This window comes from Pteronotus mesoamericanus, unplaced genomic scaffold, assembly GCF_021234165.1.
Source record: "Pteronotus mesoamericanus isolate MK-2021 breed Mesoamerican mustached bat unplaced genomic scaffold, CSHL_Meso_final contig_20, whole genome shotgun sequence".
NCBI lineage: Eukaryota > Metazoa > Chordata > Mammalia > Chiroptera > Mormoopidae > Pteronotus > Pteronotus mesoamericanus.
Window position 1 is genome coordinate 39,423,668 of NW_026555085.1, and position 16,299 is coordinate 39,439,966.

Consider the following 16,299-nt stretch of genomic DNA (forward strand, 5'->3'; position numbering starts at 1 on the left):
GGGGAGAGAGCTGAGGGGATAGTAGCTGGGACCCCCTGTGCTGAGTCCCTCTACTGAACCACAGATGCCACCTTTCATGGGTGGAGCTTGCCCTTCTATATGGCATCAGCCAGGGAGAAGGCAACAGCCCAACCCTCTAGACTACCTGTCACACCACCATACAGAGCTCATGCCCTGCTGAGATGTCAGTGACTGAACTGTGTGGATTTGGGATAGGTGAGCTGTCCCCACCAGTGTACCTGACTGGTGCCTCGACCTCATGGGAAATGAACTAGTCCCCACCCTTCTGACTCTTGGTGGCTCGGCCTTGCCAACGTCTGGACAGAATCCAGGACAGACTGAATTGTGTGGCTCCGGAGTGGGGGCCACACCCCCTAACTTACCCCAAGCCTGACAGGCACCTCCTTCTCTGCTGAAATCCAGCTCCTGGAAGACTTGGGACAAACTCAGTTGTGCGGCTCTAAGATGGGAGAAATTTTTCCTCACATGCCAAACTAGTACAGAGCCTTCCCTTCACATGGCTAAATCTTGCTCTGTTAAGGCCCGATAAAAACTGCTGGCCTCTGCCCTGGCTGGTGTGGCTCAGGTAGTGGGAGCGTCCATGGACCAAAAGTTCACAGGTGCAGGTTTGATCTTCAGTCAGGATGTATACGAGAAGGCAGCTGATGTTTGTCACATTGATGTTTCCTTATCTCTCTCCCTCTCTCTCTAAAAGCAATGAAAGGTCCTCAAGTGAGGATAAAAAAATAATAATTATAAAAAAACCTATTGGCCTCACCATCATGACTCCCTGAGACCCCACCCCAACACAGAGGTATGTGAGCACCCAGCAGGTGACAGCTAGACTTGAAATACCGTGGGACATTTGCTGAGTGGTTTCAGACCTAGTGCTGGCACCAAGTTTGAACCTGTATCAATCTGGTGAACACCACGCATCCTTACTTGCAAATCACTGAGAACCTATCTCATGTAACTTGAGTACCACCAGAGGCTCTTCCAGTGACTGAGCCTGACAAGCAGTCAAAAGACAAAGTCATGTGGAGGTGGATCTCAGGGTTTCTTGGGACATTTGCTGACCTGCCTCCAGGCCCGGTGTTGGTAAAAGCCAGCCTTGGTGCACAGCTTGATCCTTCTTGCACACACCCAAGCCCAACAGAGGCAGCCACAAACTGGTGCAAAAAGATCGCCCAGAGCTAGACACAGGCAGCATCTGGCATTGGCCTTCCAAGTGGCCCTAGAAACAATGCACCCAGTGGCCATTTTCAGACATCAGAGAAGGACCCAATTAACTTTACAACTGGATATTCAAAGGGAGATCTTGGTAGGCTCCAGACGCTGCTGAGGCAAATTCCACTTTCTGTGGTCAGCACCTGCACAGCAGCTTATATACTGTGATTAGGTTTGATTTTCAGTCAGTCATACTAAGGGTTGACCCCACAGACAGATGGAGTAATAGCAATCAAGACTCAGTTATAACAAGAAGGCGCACATAACCCACACAAGGGTAATTCCTGGAACACCAAGTAAAGATAATCAAGGAGACTGCACCGCAGGGTCCCACAGGATACATTACTACATAAAGCCACCCTACAAAAACTGAGAGTTATAGTAGATCTACCTAATTTATAGAAACAAACACAAAGAAACAACCAAAATGGAAAGGCAAAAAGACATGCCTCAAGTGAAAGAACAGGAGAATCTCCAAAAAAGAGATAAATTAAATGGAAGTCAGCAACTTACCATAAACAGAGTTTAAAAGACTGGTTATAAGGATCCTCAAGGAATTTACTGAGAACTACAACATGAAAAAGGACATAGAAACCATAAAAAAGAGCCAGTCAGAAATGAAGAATACAGTATCTGTAATAAAGAATACACTAGAAGGATAAGCAGTAGGTTGGATGAAGCAGAAGATCAAATCAGTGATGTGGAAGACAAAGTAGCAGAACACACCCAGTCAGAGCAGCAAAAAGAAAAAAAAATTTTTTTAAATGAGGATAGGTTAAGGGACTTTTGGGACAACATGAAGCATAACAATATCCACATCATAGGGGTACCAGAAAGAGAAGAGAATGAAGATCAAGAAACTATTTGAAGAAATGACGACTGAAAACTTCCCTAACCTGGTGAAGAAAAGTGGCACACAGGTCCAGGAAGTACAGGGTCCCAAACAAGATGAGCTCGAATAGGCCCACACCCAGACACGTCATAATTAAAATGGCAGAGGTTGAAGACAAAGAATCTAAAAAGCAGCAAGAGAAAGGCAGTTACCTACAAGGGAGCTCCCATAAAACTGTCACCTAATTTTCCAACAATAACATTTTGGACTGGAAGGGACTGGCATGAAATATCAAACTGATGAAGAGCAAGGACCTACAACCAAGACTACTTTACCCAGAAAGGCTATCATTTAAAAGAAGGAGAAATAAAGAGCTTCCCAGACAAGAAAAAGGTAAAGGAGTTTGTTAGCACCAAACCAGTACTGCAAGAAATATTAAAGGGCAAAGAAAAAGGAGAAAGGAGAGGAAGAAGAAGGAGAAGAAGAGAGGAGCATAATTAAAAGAATAAAATTGCAGTAAACAGGTACCTATCAATAATCACTTTAAATGTAAATGCTTAAATGCTCCAGTCAAAAGACATAGAGTAGCAATCGAAGGAGGGAACATACTTCACTTACTCCAAACCCAGAGAGGTTGCCCCTCATTCTGTGCTCCCCTTAAGGTTTCCTCTGCACTGAGAAGCAGCAGGAGACTCCTGGTTGCTGGCTTCTTTCCAAGGAGGGCACACACAATTAACAAACTTGAAAAAAAAAATGCACTTCAAAGGCCTTATCCTCAAAAGGACCAGAGATGCAATTGCTTATTGCAGAAGCTGAAATTGGGTGCTGGGGCATTAGTTCCCACAAATGGTTGCTTCTCCTGCAAGCATGCTACCCGATTCAAAGGAGCCCAGACTGAAAAGAAAATTAACTCCTGAGTTCCCAGCTACCCATCCCACTCCCACATAAGTATGGATGATAAAACTGACAAAGATAAAGTCAGTTTAAATAAATGTTCTTTAGCTGCTTTAAAGGTTTTATTTGCTTGTTTTTTAGTCAAGGAACTGGAGGCCGACAGTTGGTAGAGATTTTGTTTGCCATTTTGGCTCAAGATTTCTCAATCACTATTGATCTTTCACGTATCCAAAAGGCAGGACAAGCTCAAGGCACTGGCTGACTTTTCTGAGTTATTCATTTACAAGAAGAAAATTCCTTCACGCAGACCTAGGCGGTCTCCCAACGCAATACCAGGGCACTTTAATTATAGCAGACAGTATTTTTTTCTCCTATTTATGTTTGGGTAAGATGAGTTAGTATTTGTCTATGTAAACCAGGGAGCCTAATTTGATGTCCAAAGAGAAAATTCTGGGTAAAGTATAAAGTTATATCTGGGTAGTTGGGAGAATAGGAAATGGTCATGTAATAAATTTTATAAAAAGAATAAAAGGGCAATAAATACAAATCTATCAATAATAACTTTAAATGGCTTAACTGTGCCATCAAAAGACATGGGGTGGTTGAATGGATAAGAAAACAAGATCCATATATATACTGTCTAAAAGAGACCCACCTCAGAATGAAAGATGTACAAAGACTAGAAGAAAAGGAATGTAAAAAGATATATAATGCAAATGGAAATGAAAAAAAAGACATTAAAAAAGCCTGGAGTAGCCATACTTATATATCACACAAAATAGCCTTTAAAGCAAAGTTTATAGTAACAAACAAAAAAGGATGCTACATAATGATAAAGGGGCAATCCAACAAGAAGATATAACCTTTGTAAACATTTATGCACCCCCCAAAAATGGAGCACCTAAATATATAAAGCAAATCTTGATAGGCATAAAGGGAGAGATACAGTAATGCAGTCATAGGAGGGGAGTGTAACACCCCATTGACATCAATGGGTGGATCTTCCAGACAGAAAATCAAAAAGGAAATAGCAGCCTTAAATGACATACTAGATCAGATAGATTTAATTGATATCTTCAGAGCATTTCATCCCAAAACAGCAGAATATACATTTTTTTCAAGTGCAAATGGAACATATTCTAGGATAGACCATATGTTAGGACACAGAACAAGTCTCAATAAATTTAAAATTACTGAAATCATATCAAGCATGTTCTCTGACCATAATGTTATAAAATAGAAATCAATCACAAATAAACAACTGAAAAACACAAAAGCATGGAGGTCAAATAAGATGTTACTAAACAATGAATGGGTTAACAATGAGATCAAGGAAGAAATCCAGAGATGCCTTGAAACAAATAAAAATGAGAACTCAATAACACAGAATCTCTGGGACAAAATGACAGCAGCCCTAAGAGGAAAATCATAGCATTATGGGCCTACCTCATGAAACAAGAAAAACCTCAAATAAACAACCTCACTTTACATTGAAAGGAACTACAAAAGGAATAACAAACAAAGCCAAAGAGAGTAGAAGAAAAGAATTAATAAAGATCAGAGCAGAAATAGAGTCTAAAACAAAACCAGTACAAATGAACAATGAAACCAAGAGCTGTTTCTTTGAAAAGATAAACAAGATTCACAAACCTTTAACCAGACTCATTAAAAAAAAAAAGAGAGAAAGAGAGAGAGGACCCAAATAAATAAAATAAGAAATTAAAGAGAATTAACAGCTGACACCATAGAAATACAAGGGATTGTAAGAAAATATTACAAGTATATACCTTCAAACTGGACATTTGGACAAAAATGGAAAAATTCCTAGAAACATCCAGTCTTCCAAATCTGAATCAGGAATAATCAGAGACTCTGAATAGACAGATTACAACTAGTGAAATTGAAGCAGTAATCAAAAAACTCTCCCTTCCCCCCCAAAAAGAAAGTCCATGGCTTTACAGGAGAATTGTATCAAACATTTAAAGAATAACTAACACCTACCTTCTCAAACTATTCCAAAAAAATTCAAGAGGAGGAAGACTCCCAGGCTCGTTTTACAAGACCAGCATTATCCTAATCCTAAAACCAGATAAAGACACTACAAAAAAAAGAAAATTATAGGCCAATATACCTGATGAACATAGATGCTAAAATCCTCAACAAAATATTAACAAATTGGATCTAGCAACACATTAAAAAGATCATACACTATAATCACATGGAATTTATTCCAGGGATGCAAGGTTGTTACAATACCACAAATCAATAAATGTAATACACCATATAGACAAAATGAATAATAAAAATCACATGATATCAATAGATGCAAAAAAGGTGTCTAATAAAATCCAGCACCCATTTATGATAAAAACTCTCAGCTATGTGGGAATAGAGGGGGCATACCTAAACATAATAAATGGCATATATGACAAACCCACAGCCAACATTACACTCAGTGGGAAAAAACTAAAAGTGTCTCCCTTAAGATCAGGAACAAGACAGAGATGTCCACTTTCACCACTCCTATTCAACAAAGTACTGGAAGTCCAGCCACAGCAATCAGATATGAAGAAATAAAAAGCATCCAAATTGGAAAGGAAGAAGTAAAACTGTCATTATTTGCAGATGACATGATACTGTACAAGTATATAGAGAACTGTATAGATTCCACCAAAAATTATTAGAATTGATAAATTCAGTAAAGTAGCAGTATACAAAATAAATTATCTAGAAATCATTTACATTTTTGTACACTAGTAATAAGCTAGCAGAAAGGGAAACTAAGAAAACAATCCCTTTTTAAGCTGCATCAAAAAAATTTCCTGGGAATAAAATAACTGTAAAAGAACTATACTCAGAAAATTGTAATACACTGAAGAAAAAAAATGAAGAAAATTCTATTAAGCAGAAACATATGCCATGTTCATCGGTAAGAAAAATTAACATCATTAAAATATCTATACTATGCAAAGCAATCTACAGATTCAACATAATTTCTATCAAGATACCAATGGCATATTTCACAGAACTAGAAGTATTCCAAAAATGTATATGGAACCACAAAAGATCCCAACTGGCCACAGTGATCTTGAGAAAGAAGAACAAACTTGGAGGAATCATGCTACCTGATATCAAACTACAGTTGTTACAAGGCCCATAGTAATCAAAACAGCATGGTACTGACACAAAAACAGAGATTCAGATCAGTGGAACAGAATAGAGAGCCCAGAAATCAACCCAAGCTATTATGGTCAATTTTAATTTGACAGAGTATACAAGGACATAAAATGAAATAAAGATAACCTATTCAATAAATGGTGTTGGGGAAATTGGACATACAAAAAAATGAAAATAGAAAACCTTACACCATACGTAAGAATAAACTCAAAATATATTAAAGACTTAAATGTCACACTCAAAACCAGAAGAATTCTAAAAGAAAACGTAGTCAGTAAAATCTGGGATATTTTTCATAGCAATATTTTTTCTGATATATCTCCTTGGGCAAGGGTGAAAAAGAAAACATAAAACAAATGGGACTATCACACAAAAATGTTTTTTCTCAGTAAAGGAAATCATGAGCAAAATGAAAAGACAACCCACTGAATGGGAGAACATATTCACAGATACATCTGATAAGGGGTTAATATCCAATATTTATAAAGAACTTATAAAACAACACCAAAAACCAAACAATCCAATTAAAAAATGGGCAAAAGACCTGAATAGACACTTCTTCAAAGAAGACATACAGATGGCCACTAGACATATGAAAAGATGCTCAGTGTCACTAATCATCAGAGAAATGAACAGAGAAAACCACAGTGAGATAATCTCCTTATACCTGTCAGATTGGTATCATTAATAAACCAACAACAGGTGCTGGCAAGGATGTGGAGAAAAGAGAACCACTATTGGTGGGAATACAGATTGGTGCAGCCACTGTGGAAAGCAGCATGGAGTTTCCTTAAAAAATTTAAAATGGAACTACTTTATGACCCAACATTTCCACTCCTGGGAATATACCCAGAGAAAACTGAAGCACTGATTTGAAAGAATATATACGCCACTATGTTTACTGCAACATTATTTATAATAACCAAGATATGAAAGCAGCTTAAGTGCTCATCAGTAGCAGATTAGTGGATAAAAGGCTGTGGTACATTTACACAGTGAAATACTACTCAGCTTGTAAGAAAGAAAAAGAGGGAAATCTTACCTTTTGGGACAGCATATATGGACCTAGAGGATATTATGCTAAGTGAAATAAGCCAGTCATAAAAAGACAAATTCTATATGATTTCACTTACATGTGGAATCTAATGAACAAAATAAATTAACAAACAAAATACAAACAGAATCACGGATACAGAGAACAAACTGACAGCTGTTGGAGCAAGGGGGCTGGGTGAAAAAGGTGAAGGGGTTAAGCAAAAACAAAACAAAACAAAACAAAATACCTCACAGACAACAGTATGATCACCAGAGGGGAAGGGCAGGTGGAGGAGTTAGGAGAGGGTAAAGGTGATAAATAGTCATGAAAGGAGATTTGACTAGGAAAGGTAAACACACACTACAATATATACTGATGATGTATTATAGTAATGTACCCCTGAAACCTATGTAATTTTTATTTACCAATGTCTCCCAATAAATTCAATAAAAATAAATATAAAAATAAAAAGTATATTACTGATATGTTAAGAAAAGAGAGAAAAGGAAATCATAAAATGCTCAGTTGAAATCAAGAAAGGCAGAAAAAGAGTTGAAGACAAAACTAGTAAAACAAACAAAGCCAACAAAAAGAAAACAGTAAAGAATGTGTTGGATCTTAATCCAGCTATCAGTCTATTACTTTGAACATCAATGATCTAAATGCACCAATTAAAAAACAGATTGTCATAGTGAATCAAAAAGCAATACCCACCAACATGTCTATGATAAACCCAGTTTAAATATAAAAACATATATAAAAGTATATAAGTATATATACTTATATATAAAACATATGTGTTTTATATATATAATGCATGAAGAAAATATACCATGCTAACACTAATCGAAAGAAAGCAAAAGTCACTATATTAATTACAGATAGAGTAGACTTCACAGCAAGGATAGTTATCAGGGATAAAGAAGGGCATCACATAATTATTAAGAAGAAATTCTTCAAAAGACATAAAAATCCTTAGTGTGTATTCACCGAACAACAGAGTATCAAACTTTATGAGGCAAAAATAGAACTGCAAGGAGAAATAGATGAACCCACTATAATAGTTGGAGACGCCAACCCACCCTCTATCAGAAATGAACAAATCCAAGAGGCAGAAAATCAATAGGGACATGGATGAACTCAACAATACCATCAACTCTCTGGATATAATGGACATCTATAGACTACTTCCTCCAAAACATCACAAATCTTAAGCTCCCACGGAACATCGACCCCAACAGAACATATTCTAGACCAAAATAGATACCGAAACAAATTTAAAAGGATAGAAACCATACAATGTCTGCTCTCAGACCACAGTGGAATTACAGATAGATAACTGGAAAATACATTCAGATTAAATAACACACTGCTAAATAACACACGGGCCAAGGAAGAAATCACAAGACAAAGTTTAAAATATTTGGAACTATATGAAAGTGAAAATACAATTTCTTAAAATTTGTGGGAGATAGTGAAAGCAGTACTTAGAACAAAATTTTAGCATCAAACACATGTATTAAAAAGAAAACTCTAAAATCAATAATCTAAGTTTTCACCTTAGAAAACTGGAAAAAGAAGAGCAAATTAAATCCAAAGTAAGCAGAAGAAAATAAATAATTAGAGCAGGAATCAATGAAATTGAAAACAGGAAATCAATAGATAATCAATGAAACTAAAAGCTAATTCTTTGAAAAGGTCAATAAACCTCTAGACAAGCCGGCTACAGAGAGACACACAGACATAAAGAGAGGAAGAGAGAAATAGAACAAATAAATTATCAATATCAGAACTGAAAAAGGAGACATCATTACGGATCCTATGAAAATTGAGGATAAGAAAAATACAGACCAATACCTCTCATGAACACAGAGGCAAAAATCCTCAACAAAATATTATTTCTTGTATACTTGCAATGAACAAGTAGAATTTGAAGTTAAGAACACAATTTTCCATAGCACCCAAAAACATGACAGGTATAAATCTAGCAACATATGTATAAGATCTATATGAGGAAACTAATAAAACTCTAATGAACTTAATCAAAGAAAAACTACACAAAGGGATATATATTTCATATTCATGGATAGGATAGGATTCATAGTCATAGATACTCATTTCATATTTAATATAGTCAAGGTGTTAGTTTTTCCCAACTAGATCTATTGAGTCAATGTAATCCCAATTAAAATTCCAGATATGGAATTTTATTTATTTTGGAGATATGGAAAAGATGTTTCAAATTTATATGGAAAGGCAAAAGACCCAAAATAGCCAACACAGTATTGAAGGAGAAGAAAAAAATGGGAAGATTGGCACTACCTGACTTTCAAGACTTAATATGAAGCTACAAAATCAAGATAAGGTAGTGCTGTTTGAAGAACTGACAAATAGATCAATGGAACAGAACAAAATTCCAAGAAATAGACTCCCATACAAATCAACTGATCTTTGAGAAAGGAAGAAGCACAGTGTAATGGGGCAGATAGTCTTTTCAGTAATTGGTGCAGGAACAACTGGACATCTACATATCAAAAAAAAATGAATCTAGATACAGACCTTATTTCCTTCATAAAATTAACTCAAGCCCTGGCCAGCATGGCTCAGTTGGTGGGGCACCATCCTGCAAAGTGAAAGGTTGCTAGTTCATTTCATGGTTGAGGCACATGCCTGAGTTGTGGGCCAGGTCCCCTGTTCAGGCCATGTGAGAGGCAACCAATTGATGTTCTTCTCCTGCACATCAATGTTTCTCTCCCTCTCTTTCTCCCTCTCTTTCCCTTTCTCTAAAAATAAAAAATAAAAATAAGTTAACTCAAAATGTATCATAGAGCTAATGCTAAAATGCAAAACTATAAAACTCCTAGAAGATAACATAGGAGTAAGCCCAGATGACTGAATATCACAATGACTTTTTAGATACAGCACCAAAGGAGTGATTCATGAAAGAAATAATTGATAAGCCAGGTTTCTATCATAATTAAAAACTTCTGCTTTGTGAAAGACAACGTGAAGAGAATGATAAGCCAGTCAGGAGAAAAATAGTTGCAAAACACACTTATTTTAAAAGGACTGTTATCCAAAATATATAAAGAATTCTTAAAACTCAACAATAAGAATATAAACAACCCAATATAAAAATGAGCCAAAGTCCTTAACAGACACCTCACAAAGATGTAGAGATGGCAAGTAAGCATATGAAAAGATGTTCTGCATCATGTTATTAGGCAATTGCAAATTAAAACAATGAAATGCCACTACACACCTATTAGAGTGGCTAAAATCTGGAATGCTGACAACAACAAATGTTTACAAGGGTGTGAAACAACAGAAATCCTTCATTTCTTGTGGGAATGCAAAATGGTATGGCCACTTTGGAAAACCACTGTCCTTATAAAACTAAACATACTCCTACTAGCTGACCCAGCAGTAACAGTTCTTGGTATTTACTCAAAAGGAGTTTAAACCTGCACACTTATCTTTACAGCAGCTATATTCATAACAGTCAAACTTTGGAAGCAACCACGATGTCCCTCAGTGGGTGGATAAATAAACTGTGTACATCCAGAAAATGGAATATTACTTAGTACCAAATAGAAACCAGCTATCAAGCCATGAAAACAAGGAGAAACCAAAAATGCCTATTACTAAGTTAAAGACAAAATCTGAAAAGGCTACATACTGTTTTATTCTAACTGTATAATGTTCTGGGAAAAACATTGGTTACCAGAGGTTAGGGGGAGGACAGCATGAATGGGGAGAGGACAGGGGAATTTTAGGGCAGTGAAAATGCTTTGTATGATACTATAATGTTAGATAGATGTCACTACACATATGTCCAAACATACTGAAAATAAAACACCATGAGTAAACCCTAATGTAAACTATGGAACTAGGGTCATTATGATGTGTCAAAGTAGTTTCATATGCTGTAACACATGTTTCACTCTAGTGAAGAATATTGATTAGGGTAGGGGGCTAAGCATCTGTGGTAGCAGGAACTATATGGAACTGCTCTAAAAAATAAAGTTTAAAAAACAAACAGATTAGTAGTTTCCAGGGGCTGGGATGGGAAGAGCACAATGGAATTGGAGAAGATTGACAGGACTCTTAATAATGGTGACTATATGACTTAATGTATCTGTCAAAATGCATTAGACATACTAAGAAGTATGTATTTTAAGTTATACCTTAATAAACCTCACTTTAAAAAATGAGATGGATAGGCATACCATGCTAATATGAATCAAAGGAAAGCTGGAGTGACTATGATAATATCATACAAGTAGAATTCAAAACAAAGAACATTACCATAGATAAAGATAATGATTTCATAGTGGTAAATGAGGCCAATCAAGAGAACATAATTCTAAACACATATATGTCTAATATCAAAGCTTCAGAATATGAAAGGTAAAAATGATAGAACTGAAAATAAATAAAACTCTGCAGTTTTTGTTGGAGCTTTCAGTACTCTTTTCTTAATAATGAAATGAAACAGCAAATCAATATGACTGTAAGAGATGTAAATAACACTACCAACCAGTTTGACTTTCTTGACACTCATTTCCAACAGCAGGCTACACATTCCTTTCAAGCACACATGGAACATTTGCCAAGGTAGACTATATTCTGGATCATAAAACAAGTCTTGATAAATTTAAAAGTACCTGAATCATACGAAGTACGTTCTCTGACCATAATTACATTTGAAATGCAATAACAAATCTCAGGAAAATCCCTTAAATATTTGTAATTTAAAAATATACTTCTCAATAAGCCATGGTCAAAAGAGAAATTAGAAAGTTTATAAATGCACGGGAGAAATAATGTCAACTGTACACAAACTTTTCCAGAAAATGAAAAGGAGGAAATACTTCCCAATGCATAATTTGGGGCTAGATGATAACAGAACCAGGGAGTAAAAAACAAACAAATATCACAAGCAAAAAAAAACCAAACAAACTATAGATAATATCCATTGCAAACATGTGCAAAACTTATAAACAAAATTTTAGCAAATGAAATCCAGTGATATATAAAAAAGAATAACCAAGTATGGTTCATTCCAAGAATGAAAGGTTGGTTTAACATTCAAAAATTGGCCAATCTAATTTACCACATTAATACAATAAAAAAGAAACACCATATGTTTATCTCAATAAATGCAGAAAGAGCATTTAACAAAAACCCAACATCTATTCCCAATAAAAACTCTCAGCAAACTGGGAATCATAGGGAACTTCCTCAAACTGATGAAGGGAATCTGTGAAAAATCTACTAACATGTTTAATGGTGAAACAAACACTGACTGCATTGTGCCTAAGATCAGGAACAAGACAAACATAGCTACTCTCATGACTTTTTTTTCAACATTGTACTTGAAGTTTTCTAGCTAATGCGGTCAGGCAAGAAAAAAATAAAGGGCGCTCAGACTGGAAAATGAGAAGTAAAATTGTCTTTATTCATAGGCAACATGATCATCTGTGCAGAAAATCTGATGGAACTTAAAAACCAAAAAAACCTGTTAGAATTGATAAACAGAAAAAATATAAAATACCTAGGGATTAATGTGATTTTTAAAAATGTGAGCCCTGGCAGGGTGGCTCAGTTGGTTGGATTGCTGTCCTGTACACCAAAAGATTACAGGTTTGATTCCCAGTCAGGGCACATACCTCGGTTGTGAGTTTGGTCCCCCATTGGGCCATGTACAAGAGGCAAGCAATTGATGTGTTTCTCTCACCTTGATCTCTCTCTCTTGATCTCGCTCTTTCTCTCTCCTCCCCTTCCTCTCTCTCTAAAAAAAATAAATTAATATATCTTCAGGTGAGGATTAAAAAAAAAAAGGGAAAGAGCTGTATGCTGGAAACTGCAAATCACTGCTAAGAGAAATTTAAAAAGATGTAAATAAATGGAGAAACATACCTTGTTCGTGATTTGGAAGTCTCAATATCATCAAGATATCAGTTCTTCCTTAATTGATATACCATATATAGAGTCATAGCAATCCCAGTCAAAATCCCAGTCAGCTTTTTTTAAAAATAGAAGAAAAAATAATTATAAAATACAGTATTCACTTAGTATTGAAACCAGATGGAACATGGGTCTTCACTGGATAACATTTATGATTAAAGGCAACTATTCTGCATTGCATGAGGTGACTCGGAAGGTCACCTTACCCATCTCTTTCAAGATCTTTTGTTACTCCAGCCTACCCTCCAGTGCCTGTACTTTTTCATTTTACATATTGAGTTTGTGTAGTTTCCTTAGAAGAAATGTTTAGTCTACATCCATAAAAAGTTTTTTAAGACCACAGTTTTAAAGTATTGCATAAGGACTGCCCCTACATTTTTAAAGACAGAGGACATAATGAAATAGATGCATTTCCATATATATATATCTCTCTCTGAAAATAACTACTGGAAGAAGAAACATATCATTAACAGCAGAGAAATATGGTGTAAATACTGCTAATTGGGAAGCTAACAGCATAGATTTGACTAAGGTGTCATGAAAAATTTATCAGAATTCAGCCAAGTAGTAAAGTTGAAAGGGAAAACCTCCAATTCTCTTTCATAAAAAAGTCCCCAACTGGTTTAAAATGTATTTTAAAATATTCAAGTTAATATTAAATAAATTATAAAACTCATAAGCAAAAAAATTTAATAACAAAATAATTTAAAGTACCAGATAGGCTTTTCATGTTAGTATAGTTACATCCTATAAAATGATCTCACTGTAATATGGCTTTTACTTTTTTTTAACTCACATTTAGAGAAAAGTTTGAAATAATGTATCAGGCATGAAAATAATTTCAAGTGTCATTTCATTTACAGGTCTGCATTACATTTACTGAATTTGGAAAAATGCAAAATATTTGTAACTTTCTTGTTGAAAAGCTAGATAGCTCTGTTGTCATCAGCCAACCCCTGTTCTATCACACTCCAGGTTCTGTTGAGAATCTTCGGTAAGTTAAACACATCTTTAATTAAACTATCAATTAATTAAACAAAACTATTCATTGCTACGTTCATTGAATGCCATATTAATAATCTCTGCATTTAATCCCTAAGACGGCAAGCCTGTCTTGTTGCTGTTGAGAATGCATGGCGCAAAGCTCAAGAAGTGTGTAACCTTGTGGGCCAAACTCTAGGAAAACCTTTATTAATCAAAGAAGAAGAAATGAAAGAGTGGGAAGACCAAATCGATGATCACCAGTCATCCAGACTCTCAAGTTCCTTAACTGTACAACAAAAAATCAAAAGTGCAACAATACATGCTGCTTCAAAAGTATTTATAACTTTTGAAGTAAAGGGGAAAGAGAAGAAAAAAAAACATCTCTAAAATTCCAAACAAAATATATTGTGTTTGTATCTTTTTGTCTATTTTTATACTCTTTATACTGTTGCTTTTGTCTGAATATATATTCATACATGTATATGTATGTGTGTGTGTACACACACACACACCCAGTATATAAAGTGTTCTGCCCAAAATTTGTGAATCCTTGCATACAGTCCCAACAAATACTTACGTTTACTTTCTATTTTTAAAACCTCACTGTGGGAAATACTCTTTGGAAATAAATATGTCATGTGCACATTTGTATAATGAATTTATGCTAGTACATGTGTAACTTTTATATTTCTACTATAGGAAGAAATATTGACAGTTACTTGTATGATTGTTACTATTAATAGAAAGAATGAAGAGCAAAATGTAATTTGATAAAAAGTTAAGGGAGTATATTGTGAAAATATTTTGATGCCAGAAATAAAAGATAATACATGGACCAAATAATATATAAGCTCTTTATCAGGATTTCTTTGATTATATTTGCACTCTTCACTACAAATATAATGCAAGTCATATATGTAATATAAAATTTCCTAGTAGACATATTTTAAAAAGTAAAAAAATAAGTTTAAACTAATTTTAATATTTTATTTAACAGAGTATATCCAAAACATTATCGTTTCAGCAAATAGTCAGTATTTTAAAAATAATTAACAGGTATTCAATATAATTCATTTTTACACTAATTCTTCAAAATCCATTGTATATCCTATATTATAGCATATCTCAATTCAGATGCTAAATTTTCATCAGAAATACCTGATCTTTATTTATTTTCTATAATTTAGTTGAAATAATAGATTCACACACCCAGGTCATTCCAAATATGCTTAAAAGATCTAATAACAGTAGATATATCTTGATAATTATGTGCCTATATTTCTTTCCTACAACACCTTCCAGTATACAGTTTCCATCCCATTTTCTTAAGTGGCACTGGAACAGTTTTATCCATCTCTTCTGTAGTGTCCTTGGCAGTAAGGAGTGTGGAAGCTAAGATGAAAGTTTTATATTATGACACCACTATATTCAAATTCTGACTTTACTCCCAGAGCGTAGTCCTTTAGAATGGAGATCTTGTCTTGTTCACAGCTTCATTCTTACACCCGGGAAAGTGTCAGTGTCAGGGCCAACACAGAGTAAACTCTCAAATATTTGCTGAGAAAATCAGCAAATTACCAGTTGTGTAAACTTGGCAAGGCACTTCAGTCCTTTAAGCTTCTCTTTCCTCACCAATGATATGAAACTAGTAATACTACTATAGGATTAAAGTTGATAAATATAAAGCCATGAAAATAATGCCTAGTACATAGCAGTCACTCAGTAAATGGTAGCCATTATTTCAACTGCATTCTCTGATTATTGTCAGCTCAATTAAAAACTGGCTTTTCTAAGTCTAATGCTAAGATGAACTTTTGTCATGGTAAGAATATGCCCTGGCTGGTGTGGCGTGGTGGATTGAGTGCTGGTCTGTGAACGAAAGGATCACAGGTTCGATTCTCAGGGCACAAGCATGGTTTTCAGGCCAGATCGCCAGGTGGGGGCACACAAGAGGCAACTGATGTATCTTTCACACACTGATGTTTCTCTCCCTCTCTTTCCCTCCTCTCCCTCTCTCAAATAAATAAATATAATCTTAAAATAAAGTCACCAAAAAAAAACCACAACAGTATATGTTGGATTTTGATTTTTTAAAAGTTAAGTTATATCTTAGCTTTTATTTATCCAGTTGAGCAGAAAGTCCAATTGGGGCTGTACATCAAGAAAAAAATTTGCTTAT

General features: G+C 35.2%; 1 protein-coding gene across 1 annotated transcript in view; it reads left to right on the forward strand.

Moving 5' to 3' along the window:
- The window catches only part of IRAK1BP1 (interleukin 1 receptor associated kinase 1 binding protein 1), a 47,275-nt gene extending 32,352 nt beyond the window's left edge, over window positions 1–14,923 (forward strand). The window contains exons 3-4 of the mRNA XM_054568844.1: window positions 14,000–14,130; window positions 14,237–14,923. Of these exons, the coding sequence (XP_054424819.1) occupies window positions 14,000–14,130; window positions 14,237–14,507 (402 nt within the window). The 3' untranslated portion in view covers window positions 14,508–14,923. The remainder of the gene's footprint in view (window positions 1–13,999; window positions 14,131–14,236) is intronic.
- The last annotated feature ends 1,376 nt before the right edge of the window (window positions 14,924–16,299 follow it).